The sequence below is a fragment of the Taudactylus pleione genome, unplaced genomic scaffold (genome assembly GCF_031769625.1).
Source record: "Taudactylus pleione unplaced genomic scaffold, aTauple2 ptg000918l, whole genome shotgun sequence".
NCBI lineage: Eukaryota > Metazoa > Chordata > Amphibia > Anura > Myobatrachidae > Taudactylus > Taudactylus pleione.
This window is the reverse complement of record NW_028285319.1, coordinates 2489030-2511377: the sequence shown is the minus strand read 5'-3', so window position 1 is coordinate 2511377 and position 22348 is coordinate 2489030. Positions and strand designations below refer to the sequence as shown.

General features: G+C 40.6%; 1 protein-coding gene across 1 annotated transcript in view; it reads left to right on the top strand.

Annotated features, from left to right (window-relative positions):
- The window catches only part of PCDH15 (protocadherin related 15), a 1543840-nt gene that overhangs the window by 1345032 nt on the left and 176460 nt on the right, over positions 1 to 22348 (top strand). The window contains exons 24-25 of the mRNA XM_088459638.1: positions 13000 to 13109; positions 15123 to 15263. Of these exons, the coding sequence (XP_088315764.1) occupies positions 13000 to 13109; positions 15123 to 15263 (251 nt within the window). The remainder of the gene's footprint in view (positions 1 to 12999; positions 13110 to 15122; positions 15264 to 22348) is intronic.

The following is a 22348-nucleotide window of genomic DNA, read 5'->3' as shown; positions in this document are numbered from 1 at the left end:
CGCATTACGACCCATACGCATGCGCAGATGTGCGAACATCGCTCGGAGCGAACGAGCGGTCGCTTACGAGCTGCTCTGAATCAGGCCCTCTGAACCATGATGGGACCCATATGATAAGTCGTTTTCGAGTGGGGTGTTAGAATATTGTTCATTCGTACACTTATTGAATCAAAATTCTTTACTGTATGTAGTCTTGTTAAGTTGTCAGTAATGTTTTTGGTAAGATTTATATTGCTGCATTATAAGGAGCAAATAGTAAGATTTGATCTATAATAAATACTGTATGCCTCCTTTAAATTCAACATGCCTGGCAAATACCTGAATTATCTGCTGCTGACAGTTCTGCTTACTTTTCACATGTACAATATAAGAGGTATAAATCCTACAAGACAACACCACTTGGATATTAGCAAATATAGATTTGGAGTGAATCTCTATGATAGTTTGCACAATGTACTGTATAAGAGATGAACTTAAGACTTTAATTGCTGTGGGACACTCTTATTCTCTGGAGGGCATGAAGTCATTATATTCATAGTGGACGTCTGTTTCTGTGAAGTAGGTATTATTCTCTATGCATCACAGTTTTCCTGTTTAGTCAAAGGATAAGATGTGTCTGAACCATCAAGCGATCGATAAAGTAATTAGTGTTCAATGGCGATCGTTCCACCAAACAGAACTTAATATTTATTTGAAAAAATTAATCAATGGCTCTGGACTACAAATATATTTCCGGAATAATATTATTGTCAGATTTTATAGTTCATTTAAAGTCATATTACTTTGTCCTCGTGTAAATTTAGTGGGGCAGAACAAACGATAAAAAATTTTTATGGTGCATTTAGAAAATTACATTGAATTAATAATGGATAATTAATACATTTGATTTTACTGAGGAAACGGATGTCTTAATTCCAATGACTATGCATAAAAGTAAAGGATAAGCATTCTATTGATTTTACTGGGATTTCTCTTTATTAGCATAAGTCAAATATTCCATAGATGGACAATCCAACTGATGGACACAGGAAGCAAATGTATTTGAACAGTGTAATAAAAATAATGTTTAAATTACTTCCTCCTGGGATCAATTCAAATATGAGAACTGAAAAGCATCAGCAATAAAATATCAATTTCTTAGGCATATATTTAGCATTGATCAGGTGCACTAAACCAGTAAAGTGTTCCAGTGTCCTAATAAGGCAGTGCTTAAGCATTACAGATTTTTGCGTATATGAACCATTAAAAATGGTTGAGTTTTATTGACTGAGGGCAGCAGTGTCAGAGTGTATTATACAAGTTCACCATAAAGCTGATTGCAGGATTCCAATGTAGTTTAAAATAATGTGCTGCGTGTACCATATGTTATTATATCCTAAACCCACAATTATGTACAATATGGATATATTTGTTTAAGGTCTACTCCCAATAATCTGGCAAAGTTATTGTCGGTCATCATATTTAAATGACCATTGAGATCCATGTGGCTTCATATTGGTTCAGCACCCACATCCCCATCCATAGCAAACAGTCAGGGCAGTCTGTGACACATGCATTGGACACCAGAGCACAAAACAGTCACTGGGGAATTGATGAGGATCTCAATGTGTAGAGTGATTTTGTCAATCTACCCAGGAATGCAACCTTGATAACTTAATGATATAGGGCAGTGTTTCCCAAACCCATGAGGACCTGGTTGAAATATATAGGCCAATATTCTACAGCTCAGCGCCATTGTCAAATCTATAATAGGTTCAGTGTGCACACCCTGCACGCATATATGAATATTATACTGTACTTACCTCTCCAAAGTCCCACGTCAGTCAGTGCTGCAGACTGAAATCTTCAGGAAAATGTTGCGGTGGCCATTTTTGCTGTGATTTGCACATGCTCAGTAGAGATGTCTTCAGGAACATAGTGTAGGCACCATGTTCCTGGAGATCCCAGCATGCGCAGCAGACTCTAGCACAAAATCAGAGTATTGGCGCTGCCAGAAAGGAGGGGGGCCTCTCTTAAACTGCTCAGCGCCTTCATAAAATAATGTTACTCCTCACTGATGTTTGGAAAGTTATTGAACAGTTTGAATTCATTACTGACAGTTGCAAAAATATTAGGTCGGCTTACAGGAAATTATTCTACAATACTACTCCTGTGAGTGATAATTGGAGAAATTCTATAGAGAAAAAGCATTACCTATTAGTAAATAACCCCTACACATCACCTTTAAATTCCACTGGGTCAGCACCATTTACATCATAATTTGAATTACGGCAGAGCTGAACACCAGATTTCTCCACAGAAGAAATATATATATAGTAACAAAGTGCAAAGCCACCAACCATGGCAGAACACATGGCATCATTCCAGGATATAATATAGCGATATTTATTACAGCTTCAACGTTTCAAGGTCTTCCTGGCCCAATCGTCAGGAATACAGTACTGTGTTCCTTATGACGGGTCCAGGAAGGCCTTGAAACGTTGAAGCTGTAATAAACATTGCTATATGAAATCCTGGAATGACGCCATGTGTTCTGTCATGGTTGGTGGCTTTGCACTTTGTTACTTTATGCCATTGATTGTGCAAGCACCCAGGTCATTTATATCTATAGAGTAGCTGTGAGGGCCGTACCATTTGGATTGTATATGTATATATATATATATATATATATATATATACTTCACGAATAGATGCAGCACTCCTGGCACAGAATAATCATAAAAACGTTTCAGTGCCCTTTTATTAATATTTGTGGCACTTTCATCTGGTCCTGAAACGTTGTCTATTACGTTGACGCTTTTGTGATTATTCTGTGCCAGGAGTGCTGCATCTATCGGTGAAGTATACTATTTATTTACTTGCGGGCACCCGGCCTATTTATGCCGTAAAGGGAGAGCCGGACCTCTGCATATGATTTTATATATATATATAGATATATATATTCTTAAAATTATATACAGGGAAAACACACTCTCAGTACTGGTACAATAACACGAGATTGTGTACCCCCACTTCACATCGTTACCACTCAAATTATGAGTTGGTCTGATCTGGTCATTTCTATTATGGCTACTATAGCACACAAGGTTATAATTGTGTAAATATGTAGCCTACAGTGATTTAAATGATTACATTTTTTATTTGTAATCTGCTGACAAATTATTTTTTGTAATAGACAATTCAGAAATGCGTATTTATCTTTTAATTTAAAGAATGACTTCAACGTTCAATCATTTAGGGACTGTGAGAAAATAAATTGCAAATTTAAGTTTTGACAAAATATATCACCATTAAGAACATTATTGATCCATATTACTACAAGATGCATTGCCATTTCTGAATTCTAGCTATTTAAGTAGAATCCTTGGCACTGAATCATGTCAATATGTTAAATGTTGGCATTACAATCATGTCGATATTCTCATGTCGACATAATGAATGTCAACATTGGCAGCATCAGCAAGATATTCCACACCTATTAATACACCTATTAATAAATAGATATACTCTATTCAGCATTCAGTGGCTACATTGTTGAGACAGTTATCTGTCAGGTTCAAAATTATGATACACTTTGTAATATTTACTGTGTTGTTTTGACATAAATGACTGAACTATTGTGCATTGTATGTTATATTCTGAATTTGATTAGTTGTGACAGCACCATATTAAAGGAAAGGTACAGAGCAAATGTAATTTAATTATACAAGGACAGATTATTATAACACAACACAGACACTAAATGCACTAATATTAATTACAAAAAATGATCATAAATAATAAATAAATAGTGGCAGCTCCTCCTGTGAGACCAGTTCCTTTTTAAAGTGTGGTCATATCCCTAACAAAGTGGAATGTTATCAGATAAGCCTATTTAATTTTTTTGTACTACACATATTATATATACTGTATCTATTTCCCAATAAGCTTTGACATACTACACTGAGTACCTTTCGTCCTTATTATTCTCAAAGGACAGATTATTGTTTGCTTCCTATTGTTAGCTTTAATTTGGCTTCTTTATTTTATTTACTCATCATTATACATGGTACTTCATTTTGCATTAATGAAAAGTTAGTATTTTCTTTTTATTTGTGAATTATGCCCACGAATCAGATTTTCCTGCACTCACAACTCTGTGCGCTGACCCCCACTTTTTGATTTTGGATTCGGACTCATCTTCGTGTTTTGGTTTTGCAAAATCACACTCATGTGTTTTTGGTTTTGGATCTAAATTTAAATTTTTTTATTTTTGTAATACAAAACCCAAAATTCGGATTTAAAATCTGAATTCTGAACTCCTGGAAGATCAGAGTAGTCACTTGGATTTATCTGGATCTACTCTGGATTAAAAAATTTGGGTGGATTCAAATATCTGGAGTATTGAACCGCACATCTCTAGTGTGGACATTGTAAGGTCTGACAATGCAAAGTTGTACACTTTTGTACTGTATCTAAACTGATGACTAAGGAGGTGTAGAGGGGCATTTAGTGAGGACATGTACAGTAGATGGAACTCCAATGCAGTCATGAACAAAAGCAAAAATATGGTTGCACCAAGTATAGCCTGGTACGAGTGTGCACTGATAAATGATGTGTTTCCAAAAAAGAATACAGATGGAGGGTACACTGCAAAGGTATACACAACTCTGCATATGGGTGAATAAACACATTTATTTCCATGCATGAACAGCAGGAACACCTGTGGCCAATTTTGCATTCAACTCTGGATCAGACCCATTGTGACTAAGGATGTTCAGAATTTCATTTAAAAGAAAAGTAATAACAGTCATCCATATAGCGCACACATATTACGTAGTGCTTTACAGAGATTACTTAGTCATTCACATTAGTCCCTTCCCCAGTGGATCTTACAATCCATATTCCTTACCACATTGACACACACACTCTGGGATAAATTTTATCTTCAGAGTCCAATAAACCTACCAGTATGTTTTTATGAATGGACATAGAGGAAACTCACTAAAACACTGAAGGAATACACAAACTCCACACAGATAGCCATGGACCAGAACCGAATACATGGAAGCATATCCAATTGAGTGTGGGATTTTGCCCGCAAAAAAACTTCACGCACCATGTGCCCAATTTTGAATTACCGCGGGTATGCACACTACCAATACCTGCAGTATCCAATTTAAAAAATGGTTGCAAATTATTTTGCATTCAAAATCTCATGGAGGAGAAAAAATAAAGATGCAGCACAGAACACCGGGCACTTACCAATGTGTTCTGGTCACTCCTGGGTCTCTCACACTCCCCATCAGCTCTCCTCCTGCCAGTCAAGTTGCATAGGAGGATGCTGGGAGGAGGAGAGGGCTTATGGGAGATGTAGTTCCTGACTGGGCTAGGGGTAGTGTAGGGGTGCAGGGTTAGCAGTGGTAGTGTAGTATGTGCGGGGAGTGGGTGCAGGGATAGGGGTGGTGGGGTACAGGGTTAGGAGTAGTATCTGTCCTGTGCCCATCCCATCCATGTTAGCTTTCAGCTGCTGTCTGCGACACTGGAAAAGAGATAGAGGACAGTGCTGCAGAAGTTGAGTAATTAAGGACTAATTAAGCTACCGTAATTGGAAGCTTCCAACTGATTAATTAGTCAGGTGGGGTGTCTACAGGATTCCAGAGCTGTACAATTCCAACCAAGGTCCTATCTGTTTGGAGTGTCTATGTTCTCCATGTTATTTTCATGTGTTCCTCAAAGTGCTCCATCATCTGATTAAAATGACTGTAACTCTATTGTGCATGTGTGTTTGTGTGTGTGGCAGGGAATATAGACTATAATCTCCACTGGGCTGGGACTGATATTTAAATAATAAACTTGTCTTACTCACCATCTACAGATGTGTCCTTATACATCTTTGCTGCAGACATGCTAAAAACCCCTCTTGGAGCGCTAGGTCCCATAAGACACTACTAGTGCCAGGCATCTATTTTGCATTTTTTTTGCTGAAAATTAGTTGAACTCGCAATGTAATGCAACTAGGATGCACCAGCAGACTGTGCTGATTAATTTGATACGTGACACTTATATATCTGAGTGAATCTGTCTACAAAGTGCTACAATGTAGTGGCTGCAATTTTTTTTATTCCAGGTTCCGTTGTGCTTCATATTAGGGGTGTGCACCGGCCACTTTTCGTGTTATGGTTTTGGATCTGGATCTTTCTTCGTGTTTTGGATCTGGATTGGTTTTGCCAAAAGCACGCTTCCGTGTTTAGGGTTCTGGGTTTTGTGTTTTGGATCTGTATTTTTTTTAAAAAAGAATAAAAACAGCTAAAATCACAGAATGTGTTGGTTTTTCTGCTCCTATGCTATTATTAACCTCAATAACCTTAATTTCCACTCATTTCCAGTCTATTCTGAACACCTCACACCTCACAATAATGTTTTTATGTCCAAAAGGCTATGCTTAGCGACACGAGTGGGCGGCACAAACACGTGGCCCATCTAGGAGTGGCACTGCAGTGGCAGACAGGATGGCAGTATGAAAAAATAGGCCCCAAACAGTACATAATGCAAAGAAAAAAAAGAGGTGCAAGATGGAATTGTCCTTAGGCCCTCCCACCCAGCCTTATGTTGTATAAACAGGACATGCACACTTTAACAAACCAATCATTTCAGTGCCAGGGTCTGCCACACGACTGTGGCTGAAATGATTGGTTCGTTTGGGCCCCCACAAAACAAGCTGGCAATTAATCTGTCCCTGCACAAACTGGCTCTACGGAGGCAAGATGTCGTCCTCATCCTCCTCATCCACCGATTCCTCACCCTCTTCAGTGATGTGTACATCCTCATCCTCACAGACTATTAACTCATCCCCGCTGGAATCCACCACCACAGGTCCCTCTGTACGTTCTGGAGGCTGGGCTCCCTGGAAGAGTTGATAATTCATTTTTATGAACATCATCTTCTCCACATTTTCTGGAAGCAACCTCCTACGCCTTTTGCTGACAAGGTTCCCCTCTGCACTAAACACTCTTTCGGAGTACACACTGGAGGGGAGGCAACTCAGGTAAAATAGGGGCCTCCAAATTGCCTCTTTCCTGCCAGTACATGTACGGACTGTCTGACATGCCTACTTGGATACTGTCACCGATGTAATCCTTTAACAGACAGATGCACGCTTGTCGCTGCTGCTTTGAGGATGCAGGTGTGGCTACAGTCCACACAATTCACAAAGACAGATAAAAAATAATTTTTTATTTTTTGTGGAGCGTACTTTGAGGGTTACACCACCCTTTAACAGACAGACGCACGCTTATCGCTGCTGCTTTGAGGATGCAGGTGCGGCTACTGCGCATACATTTCACACACAAACACCGAAAAAAAGAAGATTATTTTATTTTGGTTGGAGCGCACTTTGGTGGTTACACCACCCTTTAACAGACAGACGCACGCTTGTCGCTGCTGCTTTGAGGATGCAGGTGCGGCTACAGCCCACACATTTCACAAAGACAGAAAAAAAAATAAGAATTTTTTATTTTTTGTGGAGCGCACTTTGGGGGTTACACCACCCTTTGACAGACAGACGCACGCTTGTCGCTGCTGCTTTGAGGATGCAGGTGGAATCTAGATGGGATTTAGAACTGGGGACACACTACCTCCATCAATTGTCTAAATCCCACTGCACTAATGGCGGATACTGGATGCACGTCTAACACCAACATAGCAGTCAAGGCCTCAGTTATACATTTTGCTTCAGGATGACTGCTGTCGTGCTTCATCCTCCTCGCTAGGGACTGTTGGAGGGTCAATTGTTTAGTAAAAGTAGTGGTGTTCCTACTTCCTCTCTGGGGTGATTAACAACTCCCAGCAGCAGCAACAGCACTAGGAGGAAGTGGTTCTTGATCTTTCCCTATTTTATTTTTATCGGAGAAAGTTTGGTCCTCCATTTATTTTATATTGATATATACACGCGGCTAAGGCGCACACAAACACAGAAAATAATTTTTTTATTTTTGTTGGACACTAGTGCAGTTTGTGGAATGAGCCAGCCGGCCCTTTACTTATGGGAAACAGGCGCACACCACAGTGCACACAATTCACAAACACAGAAAATATTTTTTGATTTTGTTTGGAGTGCCCTTTGGGGGTTACAGCACCCTTTAATGGTCAAGCCAGCTGGCCCTTTACTTATGGGACACAGGCGCATGCTTGGCGCTGCTCCTTTGTTGATGCACGTGCAGCCACAGTGCACACAATTCACAAACAGTAAATATTTTTTTATTTTGTTTGGAGTGCACTTTGGGAGTTACAGCACCCTTTAACAGTCAAGCCAGCCGGCACTTTACTTATGACACAGGCGCACGCTTGGCACTACTTTGTTGATGCACGTGCTGCTACTGCGCTCACAATTCACAAACACAGAAAAAATATATATTTTTTGCACTTGGGGGGAGCACCCCTGATGGACAGAGCACCCCCTGGACAACACTACAGCACCCCTTTAGGACTGGGACACTACACAGGTCTTTGGAGTGGACACAGCCCCTATGGACAACAGCAGCACAGTACAACACAGCCAGCCCCTATGGACTTTGGAGGAGTGGACACAGCCCCTATGGACAACAGCAGCACAGCACAACACAGCCAGCCCCTATGGATTTTGGAGGAGTGGACACAGCCCCTATGGACAACAGCAGCACAGCACAACACAGCCAGCCAATATGGACTTTGGAGGAGTGGACACAGCCCCTATGGACAACAGCAGCACAGCACAACACTACACTACACAGCCCAGCCAGCCCTGACTCCCACCCTCCCTCTTCACTGTCCACAGCCGAGTGAGAAAATGGCACCGACGCGGGTACCTTATATTGAATCCAAAACTCGCGAGACCCGGAAGGCGGGATAATGACGTTTTGTCTTGATTTCAGATCCGAGTCAGAGGGAAAAGTTGAGCCTGACTTGGATCGGCCTCGGATTGGGGGGGCTTGGGGGAGTTCGGATTCAGAAATCCGAACCCGCTCACCCCTACTTCATATAGAAACTCAACTGCAGACCGATATATAAGTTTTGCATATCCAATTATTCCAGCAGAGTCTGCTAGTGTATCCTAGTCACATAGCATTGTGGCTTAGACGCGTTTTCGGTGAGAAAAGATGGCTCACCTCCTGCCAGGCAATTCTCTCTGCGTAGCGTATTGAGGCTATATGCATGAGGACACATCTGTACCTTCTTGGAAGTTTACACTGACACACATGGGGGTATATATATACTGTATTAGGGAATGGTATTGAAATCCAGGCAGCGTCAGCTGGACAGGAGGAAATCCCGACAGTAACAGGTAAGTCACCTAACTCTCCCCTCTCCCCCCCTAACCCTAACCCTCCCTTAGGGGTGCCTAACCCTAAACTCCCGGGTGGTGCCTAACCCTAAGTCCCCCCCAAGGGTGCCTAAACCTAATCACCCCTCCCCCGCACCCTAAACCTAACCCTCCCGGGGGTGCCTAACCCTATCCTCCCCCCAGTGGCGCCTAACCCCCTCTTCCCCTAGCCTAACCCTAACCCTCCCTTGGGAATGCCTAAGCCTAAGTTCCCCCGGGGTTGCCTAAACCCCCCGGCTAAATGCTAGGGATGGCTGGACTCACCTCGATCGGTCCGGCGTCCTTTGGCACTCCGGCGTCGGGATGAAGATAGGTGTTGGTGTTTCGACCTCTATCTTCTGTCTCTTGCCGGTATTCTGGTGTCGGGATTTTGAACGGCGGCATTGCGTCCGCAGGTCTATTAACTACATCCCCTGTATTAAAGATATTTGCAGACCCGCCTATTTTGGTTCTAATTCTAAATCATTGTCATGTTTTGGTTTTGGCAAAACCACCGTCAAGTGTTTTGGTTTTGGATCTGGATTTCTTTAAATGATAAAAACAGCTAAAATCATGTAATATCCTATAGTATTATTAACATCTCTATATATTGGCCAAAGACTACAGTGAGCTGGTTGGCTAAACCTACGTGACAGAGCTGCGGCACAAACACATGGCAATTTAAAAGAATATAGCACATCTATGATACATAGTAGCAAACAGGATGGCAGTTTAATAAACTATACCTCTCATCCTGATCTGGTATTGGAAAATCGGGGGAAAACACGCTGTGGGGTTAACACTATTTCCAAAAATCCAGCACCGGGTTGAACCAACCTAGAGCAGAGGTAACACTATAGCAGGAAGACGCACAGCATGGGGTCTCCCTGTCATAACGTTAACCAGCCCCAAACTGATCAGCTCAGGGCTGAAATCCCTTGGAAATTCAGGAATAGCCCTGGGCTGAAAGCTATTCCTGGCAATGAAAAAGTTAATATTGTTCTTTACAGGCAGCCAGCAAGCCTGACCTGGCATGATGTCACTTGTGGAATAGCAAGTGCCAGCATACCTGGACATTAAGGGCCTGTTGGCGCTTGTAGTCCACCTGTAAATAAATATATTTAAATAAACACAAGATATAAACACCGAATATTGTATTAATTTAATTACAAGAAACACTCCCCCACACATCCCTGTCACCAATATATTACTTAAAAAATGCAGGGATCATGTCAGGGGCATTTCTAGAGAAGAGGGGGCCCGTGTGCAGTCTCCGACACGGGCCCCCTCCTCCCCACGCCCGTGTGCAGTCTCCGACACGGGCCCCCTCCTCCCCACCCGGCGGCCGGCAGCGCTCTGAGCTGTGCGCATCCAGCACCGGAGTTATAGACTCTGGGCACTAGAGTGTGCCCAGAGTCTATAGTGTATGCACAGGTCACCGGGAAAATGGCCACGGCGGCCATTTTCCCTGTACTGCGCACGCGCAAACGACAGGGAAATTGCCACCGCGGCCATTTTCCAGTTGTTTTACAGTGCCGGATGCCTGCACCGACGTGGGACTCCAGAGAGGTAAGTAATATTATGGGTGCAGGGTGTGCGGGGCCCCCCTGGACTCAGGGGCCCATGTTACCCGCACACCCTGCACCCATTATAGATACGCCCCTGGATCATGTCCTCTTCATTACATGTAGCATCTCAACACTTGGCAAAACAAAAAAATTCTGATAGACTGGCTCTGTACACGGTTTGCAGCAATGCCGCAGTGCAGCGACTAGGTCACTCGCAGTCACTACATAGAAATGAATGGGGAAGCTCTCATTGGCTGAGAGCGGACACATAGTAACTGCTCCCACCCTGGTTAACTTTATGGCAGGGGGTCTCCCATGCTATGTGTCTCCTTGCTATAGCAATAACCGCCTGCTGGTTCAGCCTGGTGCTTATTATTAGAAGTTAGGGGGAACACCGCACAGTCCCCCCATCCCCCTATTTACCAATACCAGACCAGGCTCGGAGGTCAAGGGCTGGTTACTGATTTGGGGGCGACCCCACACTTTTTTTTTTTAACCATTTCTCCTATATATTTTTTTTACACATAATGAAGCCTGCACAGATCATACCAATCTATACAGTGCTTTCAGCCTGCCAACAAAGGTGGAGCTGCTTCAGGGAGGAATAGGTAGATAAGTAGAAGGAATGTGACAGGGATGGATGTAATCCAAAACACGTAAGATACAATATTTCCGGGATTATGACGTTTTGCCTTATTTTGAGAACCTATTTTGCTGGGAGGAACTGAGCCATACCTCGGTTCAAAACGGAACCCCAAATTTTGGATTTTCTTTTGGATTTCTCATAATCCGAACCACTCATCTCTAATAAATATCAGATATTACCTGAGGCTATACATTCATAAAAAACATTATTGAATGGTTTATTACTGTGCAGCCAGAAGGTGATAACAATCTATACATTCTTTAGTAAATCTCTATTTTCCTTACTTTAACAACTGAGACAAAGTATTACAGCCATGTAATGTGGTTAATAATGCAGTGTTGGGGCACTCTCCTTTTGTTACATTTTTAATGTAGCAGTGCTGAATCTTTGAGTCAATCAAGCTGGCAAATAGACAAACACCCCTCTCTCCTAAGATAAAGTTGGTAAGGTCTTGAAGTTAGCTTGTTGATATGGACATTACTCTACATTACATTACTCTAACTTGCCATTACTTAATTGATCAACTGCATTGTTGCTGCCAATAGAGAGTAACCTCAATGGGTACATTCTGGAGTAAAATTGCATTTCCATGGGCAAAGGCCAAGAAAAATAAATTCCTAAATTTATGTGATTAAGACATGTATAGATTACTGGGGTGTAAGAAAGGCAAAATAGAAAATATGCCTTGTTATATATGCTTAGTTTCAATATTTTTTAACTGCTTTTCTAATTCCATGTTAATACAATTAAATCTTTAATTATGTAATAAAATTTGCAGAAACCTGTGAAACATTTTACATGAGTAGCTCCCAATTGCTCACCAGTAAAACCACCATGCATTAAAAAATAAACATGCATAAATCTATATGGCCAACTCCATTCCAATACCAAGGTAATAGAGTTCCCTGTGGGGTTGGCACATTTTCTTCACTGGAACAAAAATGAATCAAAATGTGGAATGGAGCCTCAAATGTACCTTATATGTGCTGTTCAAAAAAAGACAAAAAAAATGTAGGTCTTAAAAATTTTAAAACATCTAATGTAGGCGATAACCTTTTCAGTGACCATTCATGTAGACTGTGTATGTGTCACTAATATCATACTTTAAAATTTATTGGCGCATGTTATTGGGGGTTTAATAGTATCTGAAAAAAAATGAAAATAAAAAAACAAAAGCAAAAGAGCAGAAAGCTGATGCAAATATTTTGTTTCTGAGAAAGGAAAGCTTATGCGGTCGATAGCAATCAAATAACAGTTTCTAAAGCTTAAGTACAGTACACTATTATTATTGTAATTGTACTAGTTAGTTTAACTTTACAGATGACCTTGAATTTATATATTTTTTGTCTTCTATATTCTATACATCACACTGTTAATGTATACAAATGTACGGCAAATCAATACTGTCAGAGTATAACAATAGATGAATGTACCATGTATTGACGCTAATGTGATCTCTTTTGCAGGCCATCTCCAGTGAGCGAAGCTGCCCCAATTGGGACCACAGTGATTGTGGTAATGGCTGCTGCACAAAACCAGACTATTGTGTATTCCATCACCTCAGGGAATGATCAAGGTGTGTTTCTTTTTTTCTCAGCTACAGCAAGTCTGTGACTTTTCAGCTATTGATTTACTATATTGAAAGAAACAGTTACCTTTAAATATCTACAGGATTTTATTTATCACACACACACATATATATATATATATATATACATATATATATATATATATATATATATTGTATACAATATGTGTGTTTGTGCAACATTTGCAGGAACCGTCTTGGTTATTTTCAGAGTTAATATTCTAAGCGGGCAGACCCTTCGGTTTACAAATTACAGTTCTGTAGTACATTTAAAATAATGCTCAAGAATGAAATTAAGTCTTTCATTTCATGGTGTGTAAATTGTGTGTGATATATGCTCCATGCACACTGGAAGAGCTGCCATTGTTTAGTGGAAGCAATCCCTAGAGATGAGGCTGGGGAAGCAGCAAGGAAATTGTAGAGAATAAGAGATAAAGAGAAAATTTACAACTGGGAAAAGTTATTCACATGTAAAATAAAGAGAAGCAGTTTGCACATACATGCCAGAAATGAATAATGTTACCATTTTTGTTTCTGTAAGTGTTGTGACATTTAATTGAATAGAAATCCTACTGAACCAAGGTTCATTCAGACTGAAAGGTTTATTATTTGTATTGTTTTCCATAGAGAAAAACCTCATATTGATGCTTCCTCTTGCACATCTGTGTGGTCGGAAAATGAACCTTGTAAATTTCAATGTCATTTTCATATTTACTACAATGAGACTTCAAAATGAGTTATACCGTGCTTTACCACTCACCTTAGAGATAACATGTAGCACAGCAATAGCCCGCAAGGAGCTGAAGCTGACAAATGACCTATCTGTGGCAACATTTTTATCAAGGGCTGAGACCCCAGAATCATGTACACCTTGTACCCAGGGCCACAAAGACAACAGATGGGTCCAGTACTGTGGTGCTTGGTGGACTATGTTAATATGATATATGTTGCTGCATAGCATGCAGAGAGGACATGATTGTGGCATCATGGATGTGTGGTTATGTTCTCCCTGCACTATTAGTCCCAGACAGGACTTTACCTCCCCCCCCCCAACCCCACCCCACCACCTCTGTCTGCACCCATTATAGGTACTACACTGCATCCACCTCTTAAACTTGAAGGAGATGTCTACTTAAAATAAAACAGTCAAGCCCACATTATCTATTTTTCAAGAGACTGGGAACCATTGCTGTAAAAAGAAGAAAGCATATAGAAAGACCCAACATTTCAAGCAGAACAAATTCATTTGTAATTTGTTGCGTTGAATTATTGTGTTTAACAGTTTGTTGGAGCATGTAAAATACATGAACACATGGTGGACTTTTCATAAGAGATCTGTACAGTAAAATAAAATGTTACCCTGGGACATTTGTCAGAAGTAATCTAAGCTTGTATACAGTATATATTAATTTCCATAATGGTATATATAGTATTAACTTTTTTATTATGAAAACAAACATTATGGCACGGTACACTTGTAGTATTGCTATAAAGCATAACATAAGCATAAAATTATTTGTGTCATTTTTATGTAAAATCCAGGAAATGGTCCATTGAAATGCATACCGCAATAACGGAACCATGAAAAAACATGGGTAGATTCTATCAAAATGTCTCTCTCGCTCCCAACTAGTAGGATGACAGAGGTCTGACATTTGCATGCCTGCTATTGTAGCCAACCGGTATTCTCAACACATTATAAGATCCAATGTTTTGAAAGTCAATTTTAAAGAATTTTCCAAATTAAAATAATCCCTTATATTACAGAAACAAATTGTATTTTACAACTTCGTACAGAATCCAAAATATTTATTTTTTATTACCGTATTTACTTAGGCTTTATTGCAGTGTTGTTTTGTATATACTGTATACTGTTGTTTTGTATATACTTCCTATGGGAAGAATAATTAATATAGGTAGGGAATGCAGAATAAAAATAACCTATATAATGTTTCTTTATTTTTAGATATTCTTCTTAAACTATTTTTTTCTTTAATGCAGGTGCATTTGCCATTGATAACATCACAGGGGTTATCTCTGTCGTAAAGCCTCTGGACTATGAAAATACTACAAGCTATGAACTTAGAATTCAAGCTGATTCTATGCAAGTGGCAAGATTTAATCTGCGAGCAGCCTCTAAAAGTAAGTTACAGTTCATTTACTGTGAAAGTGATGTTTCTCATCATAAATTTAAATGCATTTCTATCTTACTAAGGACAGTGTGCCCTGACTGTTATGTGATTATATGCTATTTTATTTTATTTTTTGAAGCCTAGGACAAAAATATATCCACACTCTAGGAAAGGACTAAAAATATGTCACTGATGTTGCAGCTATAACCTACAGTTAATGTAGCATATGAATTCTGCATTATCCATCTTATTTATCCATCTTTCGGCATATGCTTGCCAGTGTTCTCATATAGAACAGTGTTTTCACTCATCAGCACTAAAGACCTTGCTTCTCATTAGATCATCATAAGCAATGGCTTCTCTAGCCTAAACAACCTGCCATTCAAGTAGTATGTGTGCACCCGCTTTCTGACAATATGTATATAGCTTCCACTGCTACGATGGGATGGGGAACTTAAATATAAAATCTCCAAAGAATTATGCAGAAAGCAATGTTTTGGGTCAATGACCCTTTTACAAGCTACACAAGAGTATACAACCATGGAATCACCTTAGTCAGATATTAGCAATAGAATGGGTCCTATGGAGGAGGTCATTGATTAAACATAGCATAGCCCTAGGATGCCACCTATCTAATGAGTCAGTTTTTGAAATGTCTGCCCCAGACAACTGCTAGGGATGTTATACTGAAATGGAAATGTCTAGGAGCAACAATACAGTAGCTCATCCACAAAGAATTAGGCCACACAAGCTCACAAGACAACTGAGTGTTGAAGGGCATACAGGAGTGAGTTCCAAAGTATCTCTGGTAGCAATGGTACTCAGAATGGTGATCAGTGCTTTTGTGACTGTTCTCTGTGTTGTCAAAGCAAAGTTAGCCATAATAAAAACGCAAAAGTTTCAACCTACATACAGTATTAAAGCTCCCACAAATGTCAAATTCTGGAGCCTGATGTCTGTATCCCTATCATTCTAGAGATAATTACCTCTGTAATGTGCTGAATACTTAATTCTTCTGCCGCTTATGCGGCAGAGGGTTTACTGAAAACTGTTACTATAGTTCTTATTTTATAATTGTTTTCAATGGCTATATTTTAAGAATCATAATGTATGAAACCATTTAAAGCAGTTATCCAATACTGGCATTTTGAATAGGTTATCCTTCTTGTCCCCATCATTAACCTGTTTATAGTTTCCCGGAAAATATTCATGGTGCCACCAACTCTGGGCAGGTAAATCGAACCTGTTCAGGTTGAGGTTTAATTAATGCAGCATCTAAATGTACAGGATCCTCAAATCTTACCAGATGTTACATATCCCTTGTAGTGACCTAGAACGCCATGAGAGACTCTGATGTTTCAGCACTAGAAACGCTAAAGCTCCTGTTCCTATACCACAGCTGCAAACAGGTCTAAGGTCAGCCTCTGCCAAAGTACTAATGGGGTATGATTGAAATACAGTAGAAGAGAATGCATTAAATGATGTGTCAAAGAGTTATCATAAGAACAGTTCTTTCATTTAATATCTTTCCTCTGAAAGCAGGTTTGGAAATAAGTCACATTCACTTTTAATTTATGTAAATCAAATAAGTAATAAGGGAACTGGTAAGTTTCACTGATTAAGCGTGATGATGTATATTATGAGAATTCTGCTTACCCCATTTCAATTAACTAAAGTTAATGGGCAAAAAAAAATTAATAGTATGCTAGGATCCATTTTAATTTGCTTGCTTCGGCTAACACGTATAAAGAACAATTTGCTATGCAAAGAGTATTTTTTACTTTTTAATGGCTGCCGTAACTTTTCTGCAAGCAGTTACATCTTCGTATGGTATTTTCTGTGAATATTAGTAATACTGTGTATTGCAAAGTATTCCTAATACATGTACAGCATTTATAATTCTCTCTTACACCACTAGGGGTTTTAGCTAAGCAAATTATATTTACCTTTTTTTTTTATACAGCATCCGTATATTGTGTAGCAATAAACAGTAGAAGCTTGCACTGGCTGATATAGATACAGAGCAAAATAAAAGAGAAGAGCTTACAACTTAGGGCCTCATTCAGAGATGTTTGCATGATTATTAGTGTCCATCCCTGATGGTGGGAGGACTGCACATATGCGGGATGTGTACTGCGGATGTGCAGCCCTCCATCTATGAGTTCGCTCGCATTGTCTCCATGCTGCAACCTGATTGTCAGACTGCAGTGTGGGGGTCAGCGCTCCCAGAAATTAGGGCGTGTCATCCCGCTATTCTAGGATGGATGAGGCGAAGGTCTGCGTTGGTGGACACATATTCCCAGGCACTGGTAGAGCTGAGTAAATCTTAGCTTACACAGCCTGGCCAGTAGAGCAACTATTGTGACCAATGGTTGCAGTTGTGATCCAAAGGCTGCGGCTACGGATGCTGCACTCGGAACGCAGATGCAGCAAATGAGCTGTCTGTTTCCTACAGACTGCATCTGCAATACCGTCCATCTCTGAATCAGGCCCTTAGTGTGATTCAAAAAGAAAAAAGAAGGAGACAAAGAAGGTGAGCAAGACACCCTTGTGGTCCTAAGTAATGGGTTGCATTGCACTTATAGAAGTGACACAATTTGCATAGGAGAGTGGGTAAGCCAGACTACGTGGCTCCACCAAGATTGTAAATATTCATCTTTGGTGTTGAGTGAACACAGAGATCATATTCTGGATTCTAGCATTGAAGTCCAAAAGTAGGTTGTAGTCTTGTGGCTTCTAAAAATTATACACTGGAAAATAATGTGAAAGAAACAGTAGGTGATATGGTGCTGGTAAAGCAGAGAACAAAACGATGCATTGCTGTAATGAGTGCAAAAGTCATCATACAGTATTATAATATTTAAAATGGAAACACCAGCTATAACATCCATAGATCTAAGATTTTATGGTTTGTTAAAGACAGGGCCATTAAGACATCACAGGGGCCGGGTGCTGAGGGAGGCCAAATCCGGAATGCATGGCCATGCCCCTTCCAAAAAAAAATTAAAAGTGTAAAGTACTATGAGTGCATGTCTTGCACCATGCACTGCAAGGGGGGGGGGGCATTTGTTTCCCCTCTGCAGCTGGAAAGAGGTAACATAGGTTCTGGAGAATGAGCTTATTTTGTGCTCTTAAAAAAACAGAAATTTATTCAGTGTCATTCTTCTAGAAATTGCCTGGCAGTAACCATAAAAAATAATTTAAGTTCATCTTAAAGTCTGGAAAACGTAAAATTATGGGCTCGATATTTACCTGGAGCAAGGAGTCTACAATAAAGAAATGGTTGTAAAGCAAAGATCCTATGGGCATGATAGAGTTTTAGAAGTTGTTCTGTCTGTGGATACTGTAGGTTCTTGTTATCTGTAAATATAATAGGAGAGAGTTCTACTTCAGCAGATGCCTTCACTCTTCTAAAGCCACTTTCACAACCAAGAGTGCCTGATCTCTCATCTAATTATTGTTTTCTGCTGGAAGATATTTCATGGAAAAGAACCCAATACCTCTTTGTCTGTGTTTTCAGTGAAAATCCTTCAACAACCTCAGGAAGAGCAAAGCTGAAATCTTGCCTTCTTATTACATATAACTGTACCACCAACCTTTTGCTTAGCCCACAGGTTCCCAAACTCGGTCCTCAGGACCCCAAACAGTGCATGTTTTGCAGGTCTCCTCACATAATTACTAGTGAAATAGTTAGCTGCACCTGTAGATCTTTTAAAATGTGTCAGTGAGTAATGAATACACCTGTGCACCTGCTGGGTGAGCTGCAAAAAGTGAACTGTGTGGGGTCCTGAGGACCGAGTTTGAGAACCACTGGCCTAGCCTATACCCTATCTATTCCTTAAACCACATGTTCTCAAACTCTTTCCTCAGGACCCCAAAGTCTCCATGTTTTCCAAGTCTCTTTATTTCTTGTGAAACAATTATCTCCACCATTTACGAATAGAAAAAGGAGATGATGCACAGAGGTTTCATCCATCTGCCCTTAATTTATTATAGAAGGCTGAAAGACATCACCATTAAAAAACATCACCTCGCTTTCATGGCAAATGTTATGCAATCTTCTCAGTGAAGTTGCAGTGTTAACAAAGCCTGATTTATGTGAAGCCTTAACTATATATATTTTAGTCTCTGTAATGCTCCTGCAGTTCTTTTGAAATCTGTTAATTACATCTTTCAGGTCTTCTGTATTATTCCCTTGTTTTTTCATTCATTTATTGTCTAAGCAGACATGCCATGACTGCACTAGACTAACTTCCCATCAACAGTCCCATTGCTAAATGAAGAAATTTATTTTTTGATCAACATTCTGAATCTCTACGTTCCTCACTTGGACAAAAAAGTATTTGTTTCTGTAGCACAACATCAGGATCTGTATCAGCCATTCAATTTAGAAGCAGACGCCTCATCAGTTGTATTTAGACCTTTACTGTCCTAAAGCAATAAAACCTGTCCTAAAGCAATAAAGCCTTGTGGAAATGAGCCTTTTAGAAGGACATAAATAATAAGGAAGGATTTTCCTCATTATTGCTGGAACCAGGTATCATGCTTATGGTCTTACCAGGACCTAGGAAATAATATATTATTGTCATCATGGTCTTAACAAAGACATTAATGGGTTTTGAATCAATAGGACCGGTTTAGACCTCACAAAGCAACAATGACATGATGACGTCTACTTTAGTCCTTTCAAAGTAAAAAATTCCTGTATGAGGATCACAGGTAAATGTACCGACAGGCAATAGGTCGATAGGGTCAAAAGGTCGATATTAATGATGGTTGACAGGTACAAAGGGTCAACATGGTCAAAACAATATTGGTCAATTGCCTGGCGACAGGGTTGGACACCGACACCTGTCGGTAGGTATCCTAACCCTGCCCCTCTCCCTACCCTAACTCTTCCTGCCTGGTGCCTGTACCTAACCTCCCCTTAGTGCCTAAACCTGACCTCCCCATCCCCGAAAATTTAACCTAACCCTCCCCCCTTAGTGCCTAACCCTGCCCTTAGTGACTAACCCTAACCCTCCTCCTAACCCCGCTACTTACCTTCTGGGTTCCTGCAGTCCAGATGCTGGTGCTGGGATTCTGGCAGGTGTCGGGATTCCGGCGCCAGCATTCTGAGCGCTGGAATCCCCACGGTCTGGATATTGACCGCATCCTGTGTTGGTTTATTGATACATAACAGGTACATGCAGCCATACTCTCTGTTGTACACATTGGTAGTAGGAATGAAGCTTTAGCAGTGCAGGGTTTTATACAGCTCTACAGCTGGTGAGAATATGCTGCTAATGAGTAGAGGTTCAGGGATGCTGGAATAGTTTTATGCAGGTATACACAGGGGTCTCATCTGTCTACCACCGTGACACTCTCACAACGTACTAAGATGGTTACAGTCACATGCAATAGCACATCAGGTTAGAGCAGTGTTTCATAGCACATCAGGTTAGAGCAGTGTTTCACGTGCAATAGCACATCAGGTTAGAGCGGTCCTCAAGCAGAGGAGTAGCGTGGAACCATGGCGCCCGGAGAAAGTGCATGTCATATCGCCCCCTCCCTGTACTGTACTGAATTGTGCCAGTGGGGTATGGCCAGCCTGCAGGGGAATACTAAAGTGAAGAGAAAAACAGCAAACAGTGGCAGTATCATGCTGGGCACTGAGGTACTATTGGGGAAATTAAATGCTTTGGTGATACACTATCTGACATTAAGGGGTAGCTGCTTTGACACTCCTTTATTTATGTATAGGATCTGACTTTTATCTCCTTTAAATCATTGTTATTAGTCAATAGAGGAGATTGTATTATATATTCTGATCATTTAACTTCAATTGATAGAATACATGTGTACATGTGCTAGAGTGAAATTCCACAGGGTGCACAGCTTATTACTGCAATTACGGCCCCGAGCAGCTATCACTGGAGTGGGAACACCTATAGGAAGCTCCCTTCTCAGCTTTGCTGCTACTTCGCAAATATTCATTGCATCTATATTAATGTGAGTACTAATCATGTTCTGTCTACTACCATTATTATTATTCCAGGTCTCCTAATATTTTTTTAAAAGACCTTTCAAATAACACTTTGTGGTCATGCCTGGGAATACATCCATTACTTTAAATAGCAAAGCAGTGACTTTTTTTAAACTCATACCTTATAATTGAAGATTGAGATTTTACCTCAGGTGTGTCACTTTTAAGTCCATTGAAGCACAGAATGAGGAGAGAAGGAGGGAGGGGATCAAAGAGGAGAGGAGAGAGGAAAGTGCCGATTAGAGAGGGGAGGCAGGGTTGGACTGGCCCACAGGGGTACAGGGGAAATCCCCAGTGGGCCCCACTAACTGTGGGCCCATCCCCTTTCTCTAGGTGTCAGGTTCCAGACCTCAAATTATATGCTACACTAATAGACGACCAATTACCTAGAGGAGTAGAACCACTGATCAACATGGGGGCTTGGCTCCCTTCTATAGAAACTACTGTACACCAAGATTTGCCTAATGGTTAGCCAAGTGTCTGTGGTGGCTGGCATGGGCCCCTACCAAAACATTTTTCCAGTGGGCCCTTCATGCCCCAGTCTGACACTGAGGGGAGGTGACAGAGGCCAATAATAAAGGAGTGGACAGGGGCAAAGAGCCGATCACAGGGTAGAGAGGGGATGGCGCCCGGAGCTCGTGCTCCACTGGAACCACCCTCACTACTCCCCTGTCCTCAAGGCACACTAACAGTCCAGGTATTAGTGATATTCATGTTTGAGCACAGATGGTTCAATCAAAATAGAGGTACTAATTAATACACCTGTGCTCAAGTATGGCTATCCTTAAAACCTGCACTTTTAGTGCGCCTTAAGGACCGTGGTTGGGAATCCCTGGGTTAGAGGATGGACCTCCCTGCAGACTCTGGGTCCTAGTGGCCAGCATGTATGCATACTGCTTTCTAACATGGTGGTCCTGCAAGCCTAAATGGACTTAATATAAATTACAACTGTCCATTGTGTACACTTTATTCCATATTTATTTTGGTTCAGTTGCAAAATATAAAGCAGGAACTTATACATGCTTCAATAAAGAAAGTTACAAAAAAGTTACTTATAGCATCTGGGATTC